At 42.5% G+C, this 26,591-nt stretch overlaps 1 protein-coding gene across 2 annotated transcripts in view; it reads left to right on the top strand.

The window, feature by feature from the left end:
• The window catches only part of JAZF1 (JAZF zinc finger 1), a 321,514-nt gene that overhangs the window by 169,722 nt on the left and 125,201 nt on the right, over positions 1–26,591 (top strand). For both annotated transcript variants that reach the window (XM_059171448.1, XM_059171449.1), the window contains exon 2: positions 13,047–13,119. In XM_059171448.1, coding sequence (XP_059027431.1) covers positions 13,047–13,119 — 73 coding nt within the window. The remainder of the gene's footprint in view (positions 1–13,046; positions 13,120–26,591) is intronic.

Genomic DNA, 26,591 nt, shown 5'->3' with positions numbered 1-26,591 from the left:
GCATTGGGCTCCCTGCTCAGTGGCAAGTCTACTTCTCCCTCTTCCTCTGCTTCCTCCCCCCTACTTATGTTCTCTCTCTTAAAATAAATAAAATATTAAAAAAGAAAAAAAACCACAATTGTTTGCAAATGTAGTCCGTAATGTAAACACTAAATGCTTTCAGACCTGAATGCCTAAAAGAATAACAGTAATAGCTGTGATTTATTAAGTACTTAGCATGTACCAGCCACTGCGCTCTGTGTTGTATATGGTTTATCTCTTTTAATCCTTAGAATAACCTCATAATGTGTAGGAACTATGAGTCACTGTCACCCCTATCAGAAAGCTGAGATGGGCTGAGAAACTTTCTCAAATTGCACAGTAAGCAGCAAACTGTCTGTAGCTACCATGTTATATTGCCTGTCTAAAGAAAGTAAGCCTTATTTAAAAAAAAAAGATGTAGCATTAAGTCCACAGTTGCTTCGTAGAAGTCCTTCTACAAAAGCCAGGGGTGCCAGGAGCCATCTGCTGGGTGCCCGGGCCTTCCCAGGCACTCAGATTCACAAAAGGAATCTTGGGGACTCACAAGAAGGATCTGAACTACTGCCCAACATGCACCCTGACTCGTTAGCAAGTAGAATGAAGGCAAAGCCTTCAGAAAATAGGGGGAAAAATGAATCCGCGGCAACTTCATCACCTCTGTGGCGGGTGAACCTGCAGTCTGGGTAAGGAGGCTGTGGTGTGCGTGATCCCATAGCCAGCCAGCCAGGGCTCTGCTGCTCTGACCTTGAGCCACGTGCGGGCTCTCGCTCTTCTAAAGCACTGACTGATTCCGCTTCGTTGGGAGATGAGAAGTGATGAGGGTGATTCCTTTTGCCAAATCCTAGACTTAACTGGCTTCCAAAATACAAAACTAATATTCTTGGTTGTAAGCTGGTTTGTAACTGAGGTGAGTAAGAACAGCACAGGAGAAATCACACTGGTTCAGGCCAATCTGAATTATGGTGAAATCTGAGCCACAGAATAGTTCAAGTGATGCAATCTTATTAATTTTAGGACCACACTGGGAAGAAAATCAGTGACCAAAAAAAAAAGTTCCTGGTCAGTGATCTTATCAGGATGTCTTAGGAACAGATGAAAATCACTCACAATTCAAGGGTTGTTGATAATTGGTTGATTGTGATTTGGTTCTAGAAATACTTAAGAACCTTTACCTGTCTCTATATTAAGCTTAACACTTTTCTGTATAGGAATTAAGAGGGGAGACCAGATCTCCCAGTGAAATCTGAATTTCGAAGGTTTTACTGGATGTTGGATTTATTTATAAAACCTTTAAGTCACTTTGATAGTTTCACAATGCCTTTTTAACTTGGAAAAAAACAATGCATACTGTTTTGTTCAACGACTTTACCAACCAGTTAATTCTCTTCTCCCTTTCCTGGTTTCTAAGCCTTCTTGGAGTCATATTAATGATTGTCAACCCTGGTGACATCATAGAATTTTAGAAATGGGTCCTGGGCATCTGAATTTTACATTAACATGAAGTTCTGGTTGAGAACCATTGGTCTCTAGGTAATTGGGTGTTACAGAAATGAAACCAAATGGTAAGTTGCTTATAGGACCTATAGGCATCAGGTCTCACCAAGAGGGTTTCTTTTCAGCTTGGAAAGACCTTTTGCAACTGGCTCTCCTTTGCATTTATTCCTGTCATTTCTCCAGAGACCTTGAAAGTATTTAAATCACAAAACTTGTGTAAGCAGTGAGTGATTCATACACGTAGCAGAAGAGCAGATATTTTCTGATTACCAGATCATTTTTATTGCAGATCAGTGTAAGTCAAATCCTCTAAAATCTGGTCTCCTTGATAGCTGGGACTATTCTGGGGGGAGGGAGAGGTCTTCAGTGCATAGCACCCAAAACCTGACATCTGTTTGGCCTTCTGTAAATATCAGCTATTATTTTAATCTTGCTTTCCTAATGTGGGGCTCACTTCCTTATCAGCTTTTTTCTCCTATAGAATCCAAGCTTGTCCCAAATTTATATTTTGGTCAAGGAAGAGAGAATGAAATTTCTTCAGGTGCAGATGGGAGCGATGTCACGGTCGATGTAGGTTTCAGGTGAATGCAATTCAGGGTGTCAGAGTTGCCCTTTAAAGAAGAAAAAATTTTTGGCAGGTGGGGGTGGGATGGGTTACGGGGGGGGGGGGGCATTTCGGGGGACAAATGCGAACAGATCTGCATTAATAAATATTCAGGCTGAGTCCCATTCTTATGTCAGTGTTTGTAGGTGGTGTTATTACATGTAGTATTGGGTGATGGGAGTTGTGCACACTCTCATTTTTCACTTTAATTGCTTGCCTGAGAAGATCCTGACAGCTTCAAAGGTTACTGCTGGTTGTATTGTTCATAACTCAGAAGTAATATGCATGTGCAATTTGCTTCATTATTGCCCACTAATAACCAATTCTGGAGAAAGTCCTAAAGCCACCAAAGGAGCTATAATTTGACATGATGGTTTCTTCCTCTTCTTTCTTCTGTTCTTTATTCCAGTTTAAGAGTGAGCCACAGGTGGTGTGTTGATGCAGGTATGATTGTACTCTGATTTTCTTTCCGTGGGTTTTATATGATAAATTCTTAGAGACTTTTCTTAGATTGCACTCCCCCACCAAAAAAAGGGGAGCAAGACAAAAAATATTTAAGTTTCACATTAGAACTTCAGGTCCAACAAAATAAACTAACATTCCAATTACTTTGTGTTCTGGTTGGTTTGGTTTGACTGCACAGGACTCACTAAAACCCTTAAACCTAAACGGCTTCAGTGGAAGAGTGTATTTCTCTCCCTTTCAAGCCATCTGGAGGCAGTCAGTCCAGGAGTGGTAAGGGGCTTCCCAGGATCAGGGATCCAGACTCCGCCATGTCAAATTTCCATTCTCGAGATTATCTCCAATCCAAAGTAGATGCAGGAGCTGTGGTTGTTCTTCCAGCTGCAGGAGGGAAACTTACCCCAAAGGAAGGGGCATGCTTCTAAGGAGGCTTCCCAGAAGCCTTGTATCTTAACTGGCTGGAACGTAATCCCATGACTGCACCTGGCATCTGGGAAAGGTAGACTTCTACCAGACAGCCATGCGCATAATCACTGCGGAGGAAGGACAGGAAAGGACGATTGGATGACAGCCAGCAGTTTTCGGCATACTATGTGAATGGCGAGTTCTTGGGTTTTCTCTGCCTCATTCTGCCTCTGACTATAAAATGGAGAAATCTATAACAGTTCAGAATTTGATTGCAAAACACTTCATGGGCTGAAGAATTGAGAAGTAGCTACATCTAACACTGCTCATTAAATCCCTCATTTCAGCCCTAGGGCAAAAGTCCTATCTTTACCAACATTTAAAAAAAATATATTTATTTATTGAAGAGAGAAGAGTGTAAGCTGGGGGAGGGGCAAGGGGAGACAGAGAGAATCTCGAATATAACCCCTGCCCAGTGTAGAGCCGGATGTGGGCTCCGTCTCACCACACGAAGATCACAACCTGAGCTGAAACCAAGAGTCGGATGTTTGATCTACTGAGCACCCAGGCACCCCATACCTTTATCAACACACTACAGATGAAGAAAACCAGGACTTAAAGAGTTTTTATAGCTAGTATTGAATTGAGGCAGTTTGACTTGTGTGAGGTCACATTATAAATCCTAAGCAACACCAAGAAGTGGGAGCGGGGCTTCCAGTGAGAGGGCAATTGCAAGAGGTGAGCCTTAGAGACTCAGGTACTAGATCCTGTAACACACAGAACCCTGGGCCCTTTGTGACTCCCTACCCCCAATTCCTGCTACATGTTCCTGTGAAATTTACCAATTCCTGGGTTTCTAGTGCAGTACAACCTCTGGCTTTTCTTCATACTGGGTAGGATTTCTTTATTCCTAGTAGGTCCTCAGTCAGTGCTTACTGATTAGTTGGCTGAGTGATATGATAAACAAATTTTTAGTCTGTTGGGTTTCTACTTTTTATCATTGTTTTGAGGGACTTGCTCTGGTTCAAGGGCCTGCTGGAATGTGTGCACAGCACTCGGTCTCTGTGTGTATCATGACTCCTTTATCTCTCTTGCTTTGAGGGCCAGGCTTCTTGGTTCTGCAAAATGTCTCCCCACACATCAGAAGCAGACCTCCCTTTCTCATCTGTCAAACCCTTTTCACTTTCTAGTTACTTCCTTCACTTCTGATAAGACGGCACTCAGATCTGTAATGTAGAAAAATTAGGTCTTTCCATTTCGACTTTCACCAGATTTTCTATTTTTGTCTTCTACTTTCTCCTCAGTTCTCCACTCCACAACTGGTGATTTTCCTAAAACCCAGACCTCTTGGATGACACCATCAGCCACGCTCCATTGTCTACAGTAGTGAGTCTGGACTCTGCCGAGCATTTCAAACCTTCCAGGATGTGGGCCCAGTTTGAATTGCAAGACCCTTCTTGCAGAGTTCCAGCCACACTGGATGTCTTGCCCGTCTCTGCTTCTGTTCATCTGCTCAAACTGTTTTCTATTCCGACTCACCATTTTCTTGCCTTTTCTGACTAGAGATTTAGTTCAAAGCTCATGGAACATTTTATTTCGAGAAGTTTCTCTGATTCTCAGAGAATCATGTTTTGTTTCTACAGAAATTAATAGGATTCTCTCTATCAGCATACATCACTGTCTGGAGTGTTATTAACTTGATTTGTGTCATTTTTCTTGCTCAGTTGTGGATCTACTGACTTAGAATTTCGCTTGAGCAGCTAGCATATGGCAAGAATTCAGTATGTCTTTCTTGAAACAAATTCGATTTCTTTGTTTCCATAAAGAAAGAGCTCTTCTCTAAGTCCAAATGACCTCTTGTATCCTACTTTTGCACCTTCCTAATAGCCTTTTGGCCTCTAGATTCAGACAATAGAAGATAATAACAAAAATTATCATCTGCTGGTAACAGTAGCAACAGCTCCATTTCTCATAACATTCATGTCCCTCTAAAGCAGGAGTTCTCCATGTTGGCACTAGTGACATTTTAGGCCGGATGATTCTTTGTTGGGGAGGTGGAAGAGAAGGGCGGTGCTGTCCCATGTGCACATTGTAGGACATTTAAGCAGCATCTCTGTCTTCTACCCACTAGATACCAGGAGCCCGTACCCCTCTTGTCTCCAGACATTGCCCAGCATCCCTGGGGTGGGCAGGGTATAAATTTGCCCACAGTTGAGAACCACTCTTTGAAAGTTCCTCCATAAATATATATTTTTTTAAAGATTTTATTTATTTATTTGACAGAGATCACAAGTAGGCAGAGAGGCAGGCAGAGAGAGAGAGAGAGAGAGAGAGGGAAGCAGGCTTCCTGCGGAGCAGGGAGCCCGATGCGGGGCTCAATCCCAGGACCCTGAGATCATGACCCAAGCCGAAGGCAGCAGCCCAAACCACTGAGCCACCCAGGCGCCCCCTCCATAAATATTCTATAACTAATGAATATTGGCCCTACAGCTTTCCCATAGTACCTACAGACTTCTCGCCTGTACTTTCTGCTTCAAACTTAATGCTGTTTTTAGGTTTTTAGATTCCCTAACCTTACCTATGAATGACTCCCTCTGCCGCCCTCTTATTAAAACCGAACTCTGTTCCCATTCATCAGTAAGTCCTTCCCCAATTAGCCCTATCTGTACTCCCATTCTAATTTTGCATTATTTTGTTGCCCTCTGAACATTTGCAGGTAAATTTTTCATGTAACTGTCTCTGTATACTGACACGGTTATTTTACATGGATCTGTTTTCCTCTCCTGTCTGTCTGACTCTTACAGTTGAATTGTCTGAGCTGTCTTTTGTGTTGCACATATCCAGGGCGTGCACTTATGTGTTCAGCATACATCCAAACGCACAGTGGTTATTTTTACAGAGCAGTGGGCTCACGGTGTGTGGCATCTAAGGACTGGTCCCCTAAAGGAACTTCCATTTCGATGGGGTGTTTAAACACATTTGCAAATATGGATAGCACAGTAGATGGTGGGGGTAGCATGTAGGCCAATGCGTTGGGAGGATGGGTAGGATTTCCTTCAATAAATAGTCTCAAGCAAAAGGAATGGAGGTGTCTTTGTATAAACAGTTCCCTCCCAGCCTTGAAGAAAGAACTTCAGAGCCTCATCCTTTTCTCTTGTACCCTAGCCTTACCTACCAGCAGCTATCTTCTGTTCCAGATGCCTGCTAATTAAAGGCCCTTCCATTGGCCAGGGATGACATAGATGCTCCTTTGTGCTCTTCTGTGTGGCATCCTACTTGGATCCATCCTCAGGTTCATTTCTACGGAAAGTAGATATGTAGGTCTGTGTGTACACACACACACACACACACACCCCTGCATGAAGGATTAAAGGGGACCAAGCTTTGGCTTCCATATTCCTGTTTGAAAGAATTTAATATGTAATCCTAGCACTCCAGTCTCCAGGGCTGCTGTATACAGAGACAGGTTGTGTGCACATCACAGGCATACCTGGTGTTCACGATGGTCTCTGGCCAGTCCCTTTGTCCCAGGTAACAGTCTGTCACCATCAAAGAGCAGGGACGGATAGTGTCATAGATATCAGGCCTACACATCTCCCACTTAGGAACAAATAGCTGTGACTTTCAGGGTGTCTTCAATGACCTTAGGAATTTGATGTGTTGGTAAAGAGTTAGAAAGCATCGCAGTCAGAACTGTCTATTTATAATAATGTGAACCCTCTGGCCGTGCCTGAAACTGGGAAGGCTGCAGCATGTCATGTGTGTGTATGAACCGGCCTCCTAGAGCATTGTCTAAATGGTCGAAAAATGTTTATCCACTTACTTGTAGGGGAAAACTCCAGCTACAAATGTGAGCATGAATGCTTTTCTTTAATAGGTGGTGTTATTGTGCTGTACAGTGTCCCCGAGTTTTAGATATTTAACTCATAAAGTTTACAACAACACTTAAGTGTATCTGGATTTCGCATTGAATTTGGGAAGGCAAGACTCTCACTGTAATTTCCACTGACTGCCCTGTAATGGAAATTATGGCTTGGGAAAAGTTTCAAATGACGTGTCTGTAAACTAAGGAAAAGTTGATCCACTCAAAGGCTGGTTATGTGCAATTGTAGGATTTTTTTTTTTTTTTTGAAAGGAGCATTTCCAACAAGAAATATTTATTTCAGCAGCTAGAGTAAACTAGCTGTGAATTAAAAGTTGGTCTTTGTAAATTGTTGGTTCATCAAATTCTGTCCTGAAAGTGGAGTGAATGTTGAAGCAGAATTATGCCGGGCTTTTTAAGAAAGCTACAAAAATGGTCTGTGTGGAGTCCAGGGTTAGAACAGATAGTAGCAATGAGTTGACTTCAGAGGATGAACAGCCTTTTGAAAAGTCAGAATGCTGACCTGCTGGCACTCAGGATGTTGGTCTTCAGGTCCTAGCCCTGCCACTCACTGGGTTTATGTGAACAGCCATGTCACTTGACCTCCCAAGTCTGTTGCTCTGCTCCTGTGTCAGATCTCCCTCCTCCACCATTGTTACTGAGTATCCTGTTCATCTTCACAACTTTCCCTCAAATGTCCAATGATCCTTCCTTGGCTGTTCTTGGCTGCCATTTAAGACCGAAGCAATAGAAGGCTGGCGGGAGGCTCTGGATGGAGGCACGGATGAGGCTTGTTGACCATGGACGTAACTGCAGGGGGATCATTGAATCAGGAAATTACCAAAAGTCAGCATCAGGTGGTGTCTTTCTGTGCCCACATAATCAAAGGAATCCTCTAACTGCCAGTGTTCTTGGAAGCAGTGGTAGTAAGCCCTTTTCAGCCCTGGTCTCTCGCTTCTCCCCCTCTGCCGTGTTTGGATTCCTGGTTCAGTGTCTCTGGCTAATCAACCGATTAAACAATCTTCCAGTTTTCTGCTCTGAACTTCCCCTTCCTTGCCCTTTGCCTCCCTTGGCACCTCCAAGCCAGAGCCTCTCAGGGCTTCCGCAGCGGGTTCACCTTCTGGCTCCTGGGTCTCCCCAGCTACAGCCACTCCAAGGGAAAGTAGACATGCTCCTACTCTCTGGTCTCTTTTCATTCCTGCAGGGCTCTTCCATCTTCTGAATGCCTGCCTGAAATCACTGGTCTGCTGACGTCTCCCCTTCTATCCCCAGGGAGTTTTCTTGTTTCTACTTTAGTGAAGCCTGGGATGGTGACAGCAGCCAATGCCCTTGATCTGTTTGCCACAGTAGACCAGAAGTTCCACCTTCTGGCTTTATGGTGAGCGTACACATTCAGTAAGTGTGTATTCTCCTACATGTGAGGCACTGGGCTGAGCGCCAGAAAGGTGAGAGGACATGAGACAGTTCCTCACCCCAGAGAAGTGTGGAGGGGGGAAAGGCTACACCCAGAGGATTCCTCTGTGGGGAGTGAAATAAAGGCAGGGTGCTGGCAGTGTAGCTGTACAGAGAAGGAGATGTGGTGAATGTAGCCAGCGGCATTGTGGAAGGCCACACTGAATAAACTAACATCTGTGGTTTTAGGAGTTCAACTATTAGAAGACTGAGAACAGACTGTGTCCATTAATTATTACGGAGGGAGTCCAAAGGAAAGTGGTGTATCCAGCCCGGATCTTCAAAACCCTACATCTGACTGGGTGGGCCTTTGCCTCTCCAGGGTCTTCCAGCCCTGCCAGTCGCCCAGTGCCTGCCCACCCACATCCTCTCCATTTCTCACTGCCCCTGTACACACTGAGGAAAGAGCCTGGCATTGGAAGGATGCAGAATTTGAAGAAAGCCTTCTCTGGAGGACATGATATCCCCTCTTCCACAACTGCTCCCTCTCAGCCTGCAAATAGCTCATTGCTAACAGAGGCCTCGTTAGTCTTGTTGAGAGGTAGGACAGCTGGTTTTTCACTTTCTTAAATTTATAAGTAATTCAGGCCTATAAAATCCTAACAGTGTAGGCTAGCTAAGGCATAGCCAAATCCCATGAGCTTATTAATTACCCTCTGTTAACCCAGTAAATGACCTTAATGGTTTTCATTTTGGCTTGAAGATAGTACAACGAAAGGTTCAGTATGTGTCACAAATCCTCTTGGTTGCCATTGGTTTCCCACACCAGAGACAGCAGAGCTGAGGAGCATGAGCCTGGCTGACTGAGTTGGGCGGCCTTTCCCTGGTCTTGTTGCACTCCCACTTCCTCTTGAGAAGGGTCTGAAAGCTGTCCTCTCCTTGTCTCTCCTCCCATCTGCTGTGCCTCCCTCCAGCCCCCCACCCAGCACCTGAGAAGTCGTGGGAGCTAGTGCTGTGACATTGAACCCTTTGCCATTCGGGTGAGTCTGTGAAGCATGAGTCCCTAGCACCCCACGAGTTACCGAAGTCTTCCATTTCGTACCCATGTGTAGTCCTTACAATGCACCTGAGCATTTAAGCTCCTTGCCTGAGGGGGCAATGCCAGAAGAGGCACGTTGCCATCTATTTTAGAAGACGTTTTAGAAACTGAAGCAAGCTGACAGATTGTTATCACTGGGGTCTGACAGATCTTAACGTTGGAACTCTTAGCCTTCAGTTCGCTTGAAATCTGTGAGTATGCAGGGGATGGCATGAGCCAGAAAACCAGAATCTCTTCTGTGCTTTTTTTGGCTCTACCCTGCCCCGCTGAAGAAGTGTGGGTCTGTCATCTTCTCACTTTCTCAGTGTTCTAAAAGTGGTGGAGGGGTGGTTCTGTGTGGCCACAGCCAGCCACATGGGAGGAAGGCTTGCTGCCCTGCCGGCTGCCAGCTCGAGGAGCCTCCCGCGGCCATGAAGAAAGTCAAGCGTTCCCGCCCCACAGACCACGGACCGGGGCGGGCTCTTCTCTGGTGGAATCCGTGGTAGCTGATGTTCCAGTTTCAGGTTTTTACTGGCACCGTAAACAAACAAGTGAGAGAGCTGTCTGCGACGCTGTGGGCTCCAGCCGTTGCCATTCAGATCCCATCTCATCCTGTCCAGACCATTTCTCTGTGGCATGGCACATGGTAGAAGGAAATTCTTTTTGTGGAATTCAGTAATCTCCAGCGGCTAGTGTTACTCTCTCCAGCTCACACTGACTGTGGACGCCCCGTGTTCCTGAGGGGCACGTCATCGTCCCGCTGTGAAAATCCTCATCTCTTGTTGCTCTAATCCTTTCCTGTAGGGAGTTTCTAGCAGCAGGCAGTCCCTTTTCTCTCAGGGAGGGAGAAATAATAAAGGCAGCTATTCTACTTGTACTGAATGCGGAGTGCTCACCGGCGTCATTAAATCCATAAAATGGTGAGTTACGCTCACAGCACACTAGTCAGCCAGGAAGCGAGTGACAGGGCTGATGTTTATTTGCAACCAGCAGCTGATGCCATCCCTCCGGTAGCACTTGCGTAGACCCTCTCCTGGTTTGTGGGCACCAAGTGCCTGATTTCATTTTTAAGAACTTGAAGCTTTAATGAATGTCCTCAAGGTCGCCCAAGGAAACATTTAATCTGAAAAAGATGTTGAGAGCTTGGTGGGCATTTGTCTGGAAGTCCTGCTTTCTTGTGGTTGCTAGAATGAACATTCTAGAAATAGAGAACCTTGCTTGTAGTGCTGCCAGATAGGTCTTTTTGTCATTGAGGGGGTGGCATTTGGAAGCTTCTGAAATCCATTTCACCACTGCTCATTTGAGGGTATGTGAGCATTCAGTCTAGCATAGGTTATAGAAAGTGGTGAAACAAAGGAAGAAAACAGTATTTCAGGACCTTGCTTTGTGGCTAGAATGCAAACATAGTGAAAAATCACAGGGTGTAATTTGTGTGGATGTCAGTGGCCAACACCATTCATTTGAGCATCAGAGAACTAAAGGATTTTATATAAGGTACTTCTCCCCCTTCCCCAAAGAGGCATTGGAGTGTGAAGAGGAAAAAGGATAATATAAATGTATGTCCGTGTGTATACCTCCTCACACACCTGGTAAAAGAAAAGTCAAGGTGGCTTAGAGAAGCAGTATTTAAAATAGTTGAGAACTTCTATAACTTGGAAATAAAGCTTCTGAGGATGATTTTTGGGGGAAAAGACTGAGCCTCAATTACAAGAATAAAGGCAACAGTGGAAGATATAAAAACGTTTATTGGCCTCCTAACTCTTTTCCCCTTTAAACACACACTTTAGACTCAGAATGGTGCTCTTTCAAAATAATACACGTTGTGTAATCATGCACCAGATGGCTCTCAAGGAACAGGCTTTAGTGAGTCAAGTTCAGGCCCTTGTCTCCAAAGCTAACTGTCTCCATCAGACGCTTTACCTGAGGTCAAAGTGTCTTGTGATCAGAAATTTTCCACATAGACCTTTGCAATCATTGCCTTGTTCTTTCTTATCTTCCTCTTCGTTCTGATGGTTTTTGTTTCCAATCTCTTGTTTCTTACCTTGTTAAGCACCTTGCAGGATTGGTCTGTCAGTCACCATTTGCACACATGGCTTGCCCAGCATTCTGATGGACCACTCTGGGGATAAAACACCTTTCCCTGGTGGGCATTGTTCTGCTGACTCCTCTCTAGCAAACGACACAAAGCATTCCTCAGAAACACAGATATGCTGTGGGGTCACAGCAAACTTAGATGAGTGTAAAGAAAGGTTGTATTTAAAAACTAAGTTTCCCTTGAAGAGTGGTTTCCAGTATGTAGAGAACCGTGGGTTGCATCTGTAGGCTAGTGATCTGCAAACAGCCTCAGTTGCATATGTAATCATTGCAGGAGGGGGAGGAAATGCTGAGTTACTGATCCGTTCTCACTCTTCCTGCCAAAACCTTGAGACCAGACTTGGTGGGGCCAATCAGAGAATCTTTGTCTCTTGTTTCAGAATTTGGCTTTCAAGGACCTGCAGTGGCAAAGACCCAGGAAGCGGGATTTCTGAATAGTAGGTCTCTGAAATTCTTGGCATAGGAAAAACAATAAAGTGAACATGAGAGTCTTAACTTTAACACCAAGAATAAAATTGCCACTACCGCCTAGTTTTAGTCTGGGAATGAAAAGCATCGTAAATTGATTTTTATGCTATCCTTTTTGCCACCCGTGCTCTCTGCCACTGTGCCTGCACCCCCCACCCTCCCCTCACCTGTTAATGTGCTTTGGAGTTCGTGTATCTTACATCGACCACGTGCCGTATACACTTCCTGTACAAAGGCGCTTGAAACAACATCTGTCATGACATCAAAGAAGGTGTTATTGCCAAGTGCAGCTGGAAGAGTTCTAATAACGAGATGGTTTTCAATGAGGTTATAATGAAAAGAAATCTGCGTGAAGTGTCTGAGTCTTTTTCTAGGAAAATGAAAACGTGTGCAGCTCTCCCCCTTTATAGTCTTCTTATATAAACATTGCTTTTACATGTGTTTAGTGCAAGCATTGCTCCAGGTGAGAAGCTTGAGAACGCATTTCTAGTTGTGAAAAGTGCATTTTGTCTGTGTGCCATGTTGGAGAGGCCCCATCGGCGAAGGTTGCTATGGTGTTGAAACCGCGCTGTTCAGGGGGGAAAGCCCATCCGATGAATGTGGTATTTGTAGATTCTGAACCAGCATGGGAATTCCTGACTGAGAGTCTAGAAAAAGTTATAATAAACTCATTATACAATTAAAAAGGAGAGGAGCTGCTCTCCAGAATGTAAATCCAAACCCAGAAAAGTGTTCAGTGAGCAAGAACAATACTCTGTAGGTTTTCAAATTGATGGGAGCTTTCCAACGGCAACTAATTTGTTCCAGCATTCAAGTGAGCATAATTAACAGAGACTTTCTTTCTTAGGCCGATTACCCTCCAAAAACCATGCCAACATTGTAACTGTAAGCAGTGAAAACCAATATTTATGAGGGGGATTGTGCAAGAGTTTGTGTGACAGATGGACATTTTATCACTGTTGATGTTTGGAATTCCCTTGAAAAGTAATGTAATATCTTGTTATTTATGAATGAATGAACAAATGATGGTGCTTTTGCTGCCTGGGTTTTCTTTAAAAAGAGGAATGTTAAATCTTTTTCTCTGTTAGCCCCTATTTCTTTATGTGAGGCACCCTCAAATATTCTGATGCAAATGCTGAAAAATCATAATTGTGTTTTTATTACAGATACAGATCCACGTGTTTTAGAAAAACAAGAATTACAACAGCCAACCTATGTTGCCCTCAGTTACATTAATAGGTAAGCCATTTTCAGAATTTATAGCAACTTCGTATTTTGGCTTTACCCTGCAGTATCTGCCACATGCTTTTTTTTTTTTTTTTAAATGTATCTTTTTAACAGAGAAGAAAAAATTATTTGCTGTCTTAAAATATTTAACATGCACCTCTATACAGAATTTTCATGTTTCTCTGTTGCAGAGGTATGGGTCTGTATTCTCTGTGCATATTGGCTGAAAACACGACGGATTTATAAGCTCATTCTAGAAGTATTTTGTATGTAGAGTTAGTATATGCTCTTTTGACTTCATAAGGCAGTTTGAGAGATTAATGGATTTATGTTTGAAACTTTAAAATCCTGGGGTGAAGAAGTATTTTATGAATTCAGAACATTGTTGGAATATCAGAATATATCAGGATATAACAAACTGAAATAATAACAAAGTTATTTAATAGCAGTTCATTTTTCGTAAAAAGCATTGTTAGCAACCGACCCCATCTGTGCAGCATAACATGAGTTTTTACTGAAACCGAACGTGTGAGCATGACTTGAGGGAACACTTAGAACTTGATCTATCAGGTCTGAAAGAGGACTTGGTGTTTCAGCCAACTTAATTAAGGAGACCGTGATTTCTGGAGACAACCTAAAATCAACGTATGTTAAGAAAACCCACACCCCCAAAGAGAAAAAGGCAAAGCAAAAGCAGGATTGGCTTTTAATGAGAATGAAAAACTCTGCTGATAATTCAGTGCATAATTTTCTATCAACTGTCCCTTTTTTATGAGGCAAAGATTGGTTTCTGTCTCTCATGGTACCAGAACTGAGGGTTCAGGGTCTGAAGTAGAAAACTGGGAATGAATTATCTGTACTGTTCCATTTCTAGGCGTTTTGGGGGAAAACTTACTTAAATCTTTGGAGAGCTTTGAGTTGGAGTTGCCTTATTCCATTTGAAGTTCTTTTATAAAGCATGTTTTTAAAATGATTCATGAACATAAACCTCTATCTGCCTATTGACTCTGGATTTCCTGCTTACTGGCCTTGCCCAGAAGTGATGTGAAGAATCTGAGGGGCAGGGAACTCCCTGCCCCTCATTTTTAAAAACACTTGAAGTAGAACACCTTCAGAATCACTTCTGATACACATGAAGGTGTTCGTGCTTACCTGGATTTCTCACAATACCCGTTTCCAGTAATAAACGTGGGTTTGGAAAAGTCCTTGATTATACATTAGAATTATGTGTATGTGATATGTTAATTAACCTACTAATACTGGGCAAGAGGATCAGTAGGCTTATAGATTAACTGGCATCGAATAGGAATTTTTAGTAGTACAGCCATTGTGTTTTGGGTAGAGTGCTACCTGTTTGTATTCAAATTCCTATAATACCAAACCTTATTGTGCTAAGAATCGTCTTTGCACATTTGGTTGTGTTCATATTGCCAGCCATATAGGCAGCAGGGATTCTGCTCACCAAAGAAATCCTCTGCCAGGTGTGACATGGGACTGTAAAAGAAGACGAAGAATAGGGACAAGGGCCACACACAAAAAACCACGAGAGCACTTGAATCAAGTAGGACAGTTGCATAAACTGTGCAGTAGGCTAAGCCTAAATCCCAGAGAATCTTGGCATAGGAAAAACAGCAATGTGAACATACAGTTCTTAACTCTGAATTCACCGCATCCCAGCCCAGATGACGCAGAGTAGACCTTCGAGGGGATGGGTGGGCTTGCTGCTGGTCTTTAGGTGAAGAGAAGGATTGCATATGGAGACTTGCCACGTAACTAACAACCTTTCTCACTCGATCCATTTGTGGTTGGTATTGCGTTGGTAATGTAGTACTTAACGTGTGATAGGCACTCTGGGTATTGTATTGTAGGTGATGGATAAGCACCTAGTAAATGAGAGAGCTGAGCCATGGGTAGCTCTGAGGAGGAAGTCAAGTCTGGCCACAGGGAGAGAGAGAGGCTGAAAGGAGTCTTAGGTCCCTTAGACGTTGGAATTTACATGAAGGGAAACGCTGAAGGGAAACATTGGAACTCACATGAAGCCCATACAAGATTCAAGAAAAGAGTAATAAGGGCTAGGGAACTGGAGAGAAAGTCAGCTTGACAGCAATATCCTGAACACAGCAGAAAAGAGTACTAATAAAAATAAAGTTGAACAAATAAAAGATTTTTTCCCCCTCCAACCTCAGGGAAAAATAGTCTAATTTTGCTGAGCAGTGAAGACGGAAAAAGAATATTTTTCTGGTCCTGTATCTATTTATACAACTCTAATGTACTTTCGGACATCTCAAAATTGAGATGAAACTTCCTTTGGCAAGAACATTGCCAAACACTGGAAGCTAGCTCCATTTTAAGGACCCAAACTCTGGGTCCTTAAAATGGAGCTAGCTTTTTGGATTCTAAAGTGAACTGAGTGGAAATTGGAGCCTTTATTTATACCTATTTTAAATTGCTTTACTCTCTTGAATACAATGTGTTGGACAAACCTTTAATTCCTTGAAAAGTGCGTCTGTTACAACACCTGAGCAAATTTTAAAATATAAATAGTTTTATGAGAATGAGAGAGACTGAATGAATTAGGGTTGTGGGAACAGTTTGGGGTGGGAGAGATGGATATGAACTTTAGGATAGATTGCTCTGTTAATTTTGTGATACGAGGAACAATGATACCTCCATGTAATAGGAAATTTAATTACTGAGTCTGTATAATATTCATATACCTGGGAAGTATAAAGGTCAAAAGAAAAGGCTACAAGATTTTGAATGAGAGAGACTAGAAGAAATAATAAGGGTGCCTGGGTGGCTTAGTCGGTTGAGCATCTGCCTTCGGCTCAGGTCGTGGAGGTCCTTGGATTGAGCGCCGAGTTGGGCTTCCTGCTCAGCGGGGAGTCTGCTTCTCCCTGTCCCTTTGTCTCTTCCCCCTGCTCACTCAATATTCTGTCTCTCGCTCCTCAAATAAAATCTTAAAAAAATACATTAGAGCAAACATAACACTTATGCTTTGAGCTCTGTGCTAAACATTTGTTTTTAAAGATTTTATTTATTTATTTAACAGAGAGAGACAGAGCAAGCACAAGCAGGGGGAGTGGCAGAGAGGGAGGGAGAAGCAGGCTCCCCACCGAACAGGCATTCGGATGTGGGGCTTGATCCCAGGACCCTAAGATCATGACCCAAGCTGAAGGCTAGGCAGAGGGGACACAAAGAGACCTAAAGATCAGAGTATAGTGCCATGCTGTAGATAACTGGAGGGTAGCAACCTAATAAAATAAAATAGTAGGAGACAGCAGGAGCTAAACCTGCCAGGAGAGAGGTGATCGGTAACTGCTAAATGATACATTGGGACCCCTAGAGCAATCTGAGTGTGGCAGGAACATCCTATTGGAGCAGGCCTCTATGGTCCTGGGGAGGTGCACCCTCCCTCGCAGGAGGAAAAGGCGGAGCTCTCGAGCACTCCACTCCCGTCCTCCAATAGGCAAGTGATAGGTGAGCTGCAGGGTGAAGTCAGGTGAGTCTCCATAAAAAGGCTGATGAGAAACCCTAGCCTGTACCTGGCGGTTTCCTTCAGGCTATTGTGATTGGTTCAGGTTGCTGCCTTGAGGGAACAAGAGAGCATATTAGTAATTTGTGACTTCCCTGGATGGGTAACTGAGATAACCTAAAGACCTAGTAACCTACATGGCCTCAGCTGCAAGTTGTACTATCTTTGCTACAAAATTGTTTTTCTTAATTTAGAAATTTCATTTTAATTTCAATTTTTCAACTAAGTATATCATTTTGGGGTAAGCTGTCAAGGCATAGCCTTCCTCGGCACAAACTCTTACCTTTCTTGCAGTCAATTCCTTGTCATTTACTAATAAATAATAAACATTTAATCTTTTCTCTCATCTGAAATACTGCTCTACTCGAATTCTCTTTGTAAGACCATGCATTCTGCCTCAGTAGTGGGTTTAACCTCCTCTGAAAATGGATTTTTAGTTAGCTTCGTGTTTGCTATTAAAATAGCAAATTCTAAAATGGGTTTCCTGGAACAGCAATTGCAAGAGTCTGGGTCTGTTTGTCTGTCTCTCTCTCTCACACACACTTCATTTACTCACCAATGATTCTGTGGCCAATTAAGTTCGGGAAATTCTGATTTAAATAAAATGGGTTTCTTTACAGTAGCATTTATCAGGTCTTTTCCTTTGCTGCTATGCATTTTAAATCTCTAAGAGAAAATATGTTTCTCGAAGGGACCTGATTGCAGAGCACTTTTTCTTGAAGCATCTGACAGGACTAGCATGCACCAGCAGGGGGTTGCTAGAATCCTGTCACTTTCACCTAGATCCTCAACTTCCCCGAGGAACTCTGAAGCCTTTTTATTCAGGAAAGCTTGCTGTTCTTTTTTTCTTTTCTTTTTTTTTTTTTTAAAGATTTTATTTATTTATTTGACAGAGAGAGATCACAAGTAGGCAGAGAGGCAGGCAGAGAGAGCGAGGAGGAAGCAGGCTCCCTGCTGAGCAGAGAGCCCAATGTGGGACTGGATCCCAGGACCTTGAGATTATGACCAGAGCCGAAGGCAGCAGGCTTAACCCACTGAGCCACCCAGGTGCCCTGCTGTTCTTTTTTGATTCAAAATTCAGAACACTACCTTTTTCCTCATGGTTAGGTGGGACAAAGGAGAAAATTGTGCCCTTATATAACTTAATCCACTTGCCTTGTGCCTTTTGTTTTGTTTTGTTTTTTGTTTTTTTTATTTTTGAGAGTGAGGTGGGGAGGAGCAAGGAGGAGAGAGAAAGAGGACCCTGAGATCATGACCTGAGCTGAATGAAGATAGACATTTAACCAACTGAGCCCCCCAGGTGTCCCTTCTTGCCTCTTTTAATAGTGATCCCCTCGGGGAACCTGCATGGTTCAGTTGGTTAGGGGTCTGCCTTTGGCTCAGGTCATGATCCCAGGGTCCTGGGATTGAGTTCCATGTTGGACTTCCCATTCAACGGGGCATCTGCTTCTCTCTCCCTCTGACCCTCCCCTTGTGAGTGCTCTCTCTTGCATGCTCTTTCTCTCAAATAAATAATAAAATCTTAAAAAAAAAAAAAAAAGTGATCCCTTTACTTCACAGCCTTCCCAGGTACCTAATTGGCTTCTATGAAATAAAACATATTTTCTTGCTTAGAAACCCAATTTATTCCCCCCATCTCCAATGTAATTCTCTTCTCTCTTTGAGAAATAGAATAAGGTAGTGGTTATAAGTTGGGAGGAGTGGGGCGCTTGGTTGACTCAGTCAGTGGAGCCTGTGACCCTTGATCTTGGGATTATAAGTTCAAGCCCCATGTGTGTAGAGTTTACTTAATCTTTTTTTTTTTTTTTAAAGATTTTATTTATTTATTTGACAGAGAGAGGTCACAGGTAGACAGAGAGGCAGGCAGAGAGAGAGAGGGAAGCAGGCTCCCTGGTGAGCAGAGAGCCCGATGCGGGACTCGATCCCAGGACCCCGAGATCATGACCTGAGCCGAAGGCAGTGGCTTAACCCACTGAGCCACCCAGGCACCCCGAGCTTACTTAATCTTTAAAAAATGATATGGGAAGAGTCAGATGACTTAGGTTTGGGTCTTGTCTCTGCCATTCATGAGCTTTGTGAGTAGGTTGACAAGTCTCAGGCTCTGTTTGCTCCTCTCTAATGACATTTCTCTTATTTTGAGTGTTAATTCATACACTTAAGCACTTGCAACTGTGTCTTTGACATAGTGTTCTATAAGCATAGGTCTTCAAATTATCTTTCCATATTCTCATGCAAGCACCCTTTTCTATCAAGTAAGTCAGTAATTAGAGGAACAACTGCAGAGAGGAAGCATTGCTTTGGAGTGGGGCCAGAACAACTCCCACTGGGAAATAAGCTCCATGAGGGCAGGGACATTTTCTGTCTCCCACAACTGTGTCCCCAATCCCCAGAACAGTGTCTGGCACATGGTAGACTCTCAGTATTTATTGAGTGAGTGAATGAATGCATTGTGAATTTGTGTCTGAGTCAAAGAGTGAAGAAATAGATGATTCCAGGAACTCTCGGGACGCTTCTGTGAGAAATCAGGACCCTCTGGTATTCACTTGCATTGGGAGGGCTACATGATAAAAAATGGAATGTTGTACTTTTATTCAGCATTTGTATGGAATGCAGAGCTATTAAGATCTATTAAGTGGTGGCTATTGCTAGTTCCCTACCATAAACAATGGACAAATTTATGAAATAATGGTTTGCCAGCTCTGGATAATGGGCAGTAAAGACTGAGAGAAAGGAAACATGAGGTGAGCCCTCTGATCACTGGCTCACTCAGAGGACTATTTCCTTACCACGGGAGTACGTTAGAACGTACACAGCACAACAGTCCCACCATGCTCAGAAGACAGGTCAGTGGTGGGGTGACTAGAGATGGGGAATCTGTAGCACAGGGGTACTAGAAATGAGGGATCTGTGCAGAAGGGAAGCACAGAAATGTGCATGAGGGTCCTTCATGAGTCCGTGGCTCAGGGTGGGCTGCACATGTTATTTGCTGTCTAAGACTGAATCTTACCCAAAGGGCAGCAAGTACATGGGTGAGAATGAAACCATGAGAACAGAGGAGAGGTGGTGCTGGTAGGTACTGCATTCCAGCCCAGCCAGCATGGAATAACTGGTTAACCTCCATTTAACTAACTCTAACTCTTTTAACTGAAATATTAGAAATAAGAATTTTGTGCTTAAGTGTAGCATGCTTTAGAGCCACTCTAACAACACCTAAAACCAAGCCTTTGCACCATCTTCAGAGAGACAAAGTTCTGAGTTGAGTCCTGACAATTTAGATACACTTTGGGCTTTTCACAGATTTGCCTAAGAAGGTATAAATCTAGGTCTTTACACACTCAACATAATCAGCCTGAGATTGAACGGCCTGCCAGAACAAAAATCAGTAGTCTAAATAGGAATGAATCTGGTATGATAATGTCTAATATACAGTAAAAAATTACCAGACATGAAGGGCAGGGAAATCTTATCCTTAGACAATAAAGACCCTCCCTAACATCTGATATGGCCCAGATGTTAGTTTTAGGAAACAAAGACTTGAAAGCAATCATAAATATGTTCAAGAACTCGAAGGAAAAGTAAACTAAATAAAAGATTGTTTTGAATGGAAATAAAATCAGTCTGGGTGCCTTTTTCTTTTTTTTAATCCTCCTACCAGAGTATAAACTGCTTAATGAAAGCTTTCTTCCTTTTTCCCCACTTTTATTCCCACTCCAAAACCTCACCTAATTCCCCCAAACCATCATTCTCGCTGTTTCAGTTGGACTCATTTTTGTTAGATTATAGTCTGTCATAGCCTCATAAAAATAAAAAGCTGTAATTAGCTAAGTGTGCAATGACCTTCTATTTTATACAAACAATACTAAAACATTTTATTTTTTACTCTAAAGGCAGTAGGTTTCATTTTTGTTGTTGTTGTTGTTTTTAATGAAACCACCTGTTTGTGGTCTTCTGAGAGCAGTCTGTATTTATTACAATACAAGACATTCTTTCCTATTTTCCTCCTTTGCCCACCAGATCTGAAGTTCTTTGTGCCCCAGTCCTATACTGAAGTTTGTGGCCTAATGTATGCCGTAAACATGTTGCATGCTTTTAGATCTCAAACACCAGACATTGTGCTACCATTTTCTTAACCTGTGTTTTTTATGAATATCAGTTGAAACAAAGCCAAGATGGCTGCCTGCCAGATTTTCCTTGTAATATCTCTGACCTGATTTGGCTTGCTCATTGTGTTTTGCAAAAACCGTGTACTCTCAAGGGACACTGGAAAGCTGGAAAGAACCCTTATGTGACATTTTGGCTTGCTTCCGCAGAATTAGCCTGTGCTGCTGGCACAAAACACATGGTGAGAGAGGGGAGTCTTGGCACAACTTGGTGATATGATTGCTTGCTAGGCTCTGGGCTCCTTGCATAACTTCTTTGTTGTCCAGTTTGTTCTTAGGGCATTGGTGTTTGAAATCAGGTTGCTTATGCAGCTCCCCATTAGGCCATTTTTTTAGTCTTTCTTTGTCTACCATCGGTATTTATTTATTTATTTTTTCCAGTATAGTTAACGCACAGTGTTATTAGTTTCAGGTGTACAATATAGTGATTCAACAATGGCATACAATACCCAGTGTTCATGAAAAGTGCATTCTTAATCCCCACCACCCACCTCCCCTCTGGTAACCATCAGTTCCCTATATTTAAGAATATGGTTTTTATGGGGCACCTGGGTGGCTCAGTGGGCTAAGCCACTACCTTCGGCTCAGGTCATAATCTCAGGGTCCTGGGATCAAGCCCCACATCAGGCTCTCTGCTCAGCAGGGAGCCTGCTTCCCCCTCCACCGCCTGCCTCTCTGTCTACCTGTGATCTCTCTTTCTCTGTCTGTCAAATAAATAAATAAAATCTTAAAAAAAAAAAAAACCACGTGGTTTTTGGTTCATCCCATGTTCATTTCCTTCTTAAATTCCAATTATAAGTGAAATCATATGGTATTTGTCTTTTATTTCACTTAGCATTATATCCTTTAGATCCTCCCATGTTATTGGAAATGGCAAGATTTCATTCTTTTCATGGCTGAGTAATGTTCCAACAGTGCATGGTGGTTCCTTTTTGTCTATAACCTCCCCAACCTTGTTTTTTCTTTTATTTTTTATTTTAGCCATTCTGACAGGTGTGAGTTGATAATCTATTAGTTTAAAAAAATTGTAGTTTTGCTTTGCGTATCCCTGATGATGAGTGATGTTGAGCATCTTCTCATGTGTCTGTTGGCCATTTTTGTATTGTCTTTGGAGAAATGTCTGTTCATGTCTTCTGCTATTTTTAGCTAGATTACTTCCAGTATTTCCAACTGGGACATTTCCATGTTGGTCAGTGTCCAGTGCTGCCTCTTAGTTCTCTCCCCGGCACTGTGTTGATCTTGAAACACCTAGTGGCTCAGACCTTCCTTTCTTGCCTCCCTATTTGGGCTGCTTGCTGGGTATTGACTTTGGATTTATCAACCTTGATTAATTCCATTGTGCCATTGACCCTGCTCATGCATTATCTACACTCAGCCTCAAATAAAACTAACAAGTGCCTCTCTACTCAGGCTAGCTGCTGAGAGTCACTATAGAAAAGCACCTAGCAATGGGACTCATCCCACCACAAACACATCCTCTCCAACCTTAGCTGGGCCTGCAAGACTGTCCCATAATCCTTTTTCATCGCATGTTAAAACCTTGCTAAACTTACCACCATCAATTTCAAGTGTACCCATTATACTCAAGTTCCTAAAGGACTTTCCGATCCCCTTACCAGTAGGTGTTCTCAGTTCCTGTTCTGAGAAGATATAAAGACTATTTCTCTGTCCACCCTCAATTTCCCTTTTCATCATCTCCAAATTTATCTGGATCTTTCATCCACATTCTCTTCATTCCCTTTGTTCAAAGCCAGCATCACAGCTTATGCTATACACCCGTGTCTGAGCCTGGTGGGCTCAAAATCCCTCTCCTCTGGCTTCATTTTGTAAGAGCACATCTACCCAAGGGTCTTGTCTGTTCTAAGAATTCCCTGCCCATTTCCTCTTCATGGATAGCTAAGGCATTTTCCTTGACACCTTTACATACTTGGCCTACCTGCATTTGATGGCATAGGCTACTTTGTTTCAGAAACTCTTGTCTTGTGCCCATTAACTTTTCTGTCCTCGTTTCTTTTCCTACTTCTTTACACAAGTGGAGGCTTCTTCCTAACTTGTGTCCGTGTCATTTTGCTTATCTGTGTATATTCACTCCATTCCATGAGTACCTCATTAGAGAGGACTCCCCAGCCCGTAACCCTAGCTTTCCTCCAGTCTTTGTTTCTAATTGCCCTCTTCTTATTGGCACAGGAATGTGCAGGATGGGCTCCACTCATCCACTGCCAGGTCCATTATTTCACACCTGTCTCTGAAACTGATTCTCCTTTTTGGATTTACAGTGTTGTTTAGTGGTACCTGTTCATTCATTAGTCTAGGAAGCATGGACTATCTGCTTGCCCTCTCTTTTCTTCCCGTTTTGAAATAGCCAGGCACAAAGTTCGTAATGTTTGCACCCTAATGACCTCTTGAATGCTTCCCCTGCCACTGTCTTGAACCTCTGACTTCCTGTTTTGGATTGTTTCTGCGGAATACCTGTCTCCTCCATGAAGAGTATGAGCTCCCTGTAGGCAGGAACCTTGTCTTTCTTGGTCATCACTATATCCTTAGCTTCTAGAACAGTGCCTGTTACACATAGGTTTTCAATAACTACATTTTGAAGAAATGTGCAAATAACAAAGTTGTGTGTGTGTGTATATATGTGTGTATTGTGTTGCCCTTCCATTATGTGTTTTACTCGTCTTCCTAATTCCTGCCTCTTCACACCTATCTGTATGTCAAGTACTTGAAATAAGGGATGACCTTGGAGATTCTCTCCCCCGCCCCCCACCATACACATTTACAAAATGACTCAAGGCACTATAACTCTTATTTCATTTGGAAATTCAGATCGCTGGCAGTAATCTACTTGATTTATCGTTTTCCCCTTATGTGCAGCACCTCGGAGTTAATTAAGAAGGCCATGAATCTTCCCTCCATAGCTCTAGCACACTCCCATTTGCGGGATACTCTCATATTGCTGAGACTGTTGATTTGGGACTCAAGTTGAAACATTACTTAATTTTCTCACATTGAGGTTCATTATGTTGAGCCTAAAGACTAGTCTTGCCTTTGAAGGCCCCTTCACTGGCAAGCTTTAAAATAGCTCTGTGTTCCCAGTTTCTAAATAACTTGTTCTCATTTCCGCCACCATAGCCAAGAACTTGGCCGCTGGCTCAGAGTAGTGCAGCGAGGTCAGCCTTATGTCCCCAGAAAGACCTCTCCCTCCTCAGCCACAGGGTAGACTCTCACCTTAGGTCTTTGTGTAGGTTGTTTCCAACAATAGCGACATGGACTTAGGACAGCCATACAGCTATGTCATCCCAAGCAGCACAGGACCATTCAACCTGAACAGATGAGGAGTCCAGTCATAAGAAAGCATTCACCTTAATTAGAAGACCAATGCTAAATTTTTTTGGAAATTGTCATGCAAAGGAAGAATGAAATGTGTCATACAGGAAACTATTTTGTCTCATCACTTTCAAAACAGAGTAGCTTCTGTTGAGCATCTACTCTGTGCGGGTCACTAGACAATGTGTTTGGCTATGTCCTCTGTAATCTCATAGTGACCTTATGTCACAGCTCTTTGCTCCCTTGTACACTTAATCAATTCCCAAGAAGGCAATGGAAGCTCTTAACCTTTTTAATGTCTTGGACTCCTTTGGAGAGCTGGTAAAAGCCTATGGATGGTTTTCCAAAATACTGTTAAATTCTTAAACCAAACTACATAGGATTATGAAGAAAATGATTTATATTAAAATGTGCTCATCAAAAAATTAAAATTACACATTTGTGGTGTGGTAACATATGCAACTTTTTAAAGAAAGCCTAAGGCTGGGTTCATAGCCTCCACAATTTCAGATTAGTGATGAGTATAAATATTTACAGACATCTGTTACAATTATACTCTATCAAATTATATGTGACCTCTGTGGATGCAAAGTCATAGGTACGGTGAAAATACTGTGACCGGTTGTCTAGACTCGTTATTGAAAAGAATGCTACGTTTCAGTGAGAGTTTCAGTTTAGAGGTTCCTGGAGGTAAAAATGTCAGTTGTCTTTTTAATCCAAGTTCAGAGATTTCCTGAATCCTACCGATGGCCCATATGGGTCCACAGACCCCAGGTTAAGAACACCTCTGTTAGGTGTCACAGTTAAGTAGCTTTTAGAGGTGGGCTCAAATGTATGCAACTCCAAGGTCTTTGCTTTTTCTTCTGTGTCCTAGTAACTTCTCCTCCTGTTGCTGTACTTCCCATTAAAATTGAACATAGTTTATGTGTCATCAGGCTGCTCTGTGTGGAATAGGTAGCAAAAGCAAATCCTAAAAATTAATTGGTATATAACAACCCCTTTTATTTTACAAAGAACTTCACAAGTATTTCAAAGTATGCTGGTTTCTTATAAAATCACACATTTTCTCCATTGAGCCATGATTCTACTATAAAAGATTGTTCTTACCTCATTTTTATCAAGGATCAGACAAACTCAGTGACTTAATAACCAAGTTCACAGACACCTAGTAAATGGCAGACTTGGGACTTGAACTCCCAAATCTTTTTGTTATACAGCCCTCTTGTCCTTTGGGATTGCCCAGACTCTAAGGTAAAAAGAAGTCAGGGGATTTCTGTCAAAGCTGTGCACAATCCAGGCATGTCTAGGAGGAGGGCAGTGTCTCCTAATCTCCACCTCCATTGTCTCTCACACATTGCCATTAATTAATTAATTATTGTGTTATGTTAGTCACCATACAGTACATCATTAGTTTTTGATGTAGAGTTCCATGATTCATTGTTTGCGTATAACACCCAGTGCTCCATGCAATATGTGTGCCCTCCTTAATATCCATCACCAGTCTCACCCATCCCCTCACCCCCACTCCCTTCTAAAACCTTCAGTTTGTTTCTCAGAGTCCATAGTCCCTCATGGTTTGTCCCCCACTCCGATTTCCTCTCCTTCATATTTCCTTTTTCCTAATGTCCTCCATGCTATTCCTTATCCTCCACAAATAAGTGAAACCATATGATAATTGACTTTCTCTGCTTATGTCACTAAGCATAATCTCCTCCAGTCCCGTCCATGTTGATGCAAAGTTGGGTATTCATCCTTTCTGATGGCTGAATAATATTCCATTGTATATATGGATCACATCATCTTTATGCATTCGTCTGTTGAAGGACGACTCCTTTCACAGATTGACCATTGTGGACATTGCTGCTATGAACATTGGGATGCATATGCTATATCCATATCTTAAGGGTAAATACCCAGTGGTACAATTGCTGGGTCATAGGGTAGCTCTATTTTTAATTTTTTGAGGAACCTCCACACTTTTTTCAAAGTGGCTACACCAACTTGAATTCCCACCAACAGTGTAAGAGGGTTCTCCTTTCTCCACATCCTCTCCAACACTTGTTGTTTACTATCTTGTTAATTTTGGCCATTCTAACTGATATAAGGTGGTATCTCAAAGTGGTTTTGATTTGAATCTCCCTGATGACTAATGATGATGAACATTTTTTCATGTATCTGTTAGCCACTTGTTTGTCTTCTTTGGAGAAGTGTCTGTTCATGTCTTCTGCCCCCCCCCCCTTTTTTAAGATTTTATTTATTTATTTGACAGATCACAAATAGGCAGAGAGAGAGGCCAAAGGCAGAGGCTTTAACTCATTGAGCCACCCAGGTGCCTCTCTTCTGCCCATTTTTTGATGTGATTATCTATTTTGTGTGTGTTGAGTTTGAGGAGTTCTTTTTCTTTCTTTTTTTTTTTTTTTTAAAGATTTTATTTATTTATTTGACAGACAGAGATCACAAGTAGG

Source organism: Mustela lutreola, chromosome 4 (assembly GCF_030435805.1).
Source record: "Mustela lutreola isolate mMusLut2 chromosome 4, mMusLut2.pri, whole genome shotgun sequence".
Taxonomy (NCBI): Eukaryota; Metazoa; Chordata; class Mammalia; order Carnivora; family Mustelidae; genus Mustela; species Mustela lutreola.
Note: the sequence above shows the minus strand (reverse complement) of the source record. Positions and strands in the feature narration are given on the sequence as shown.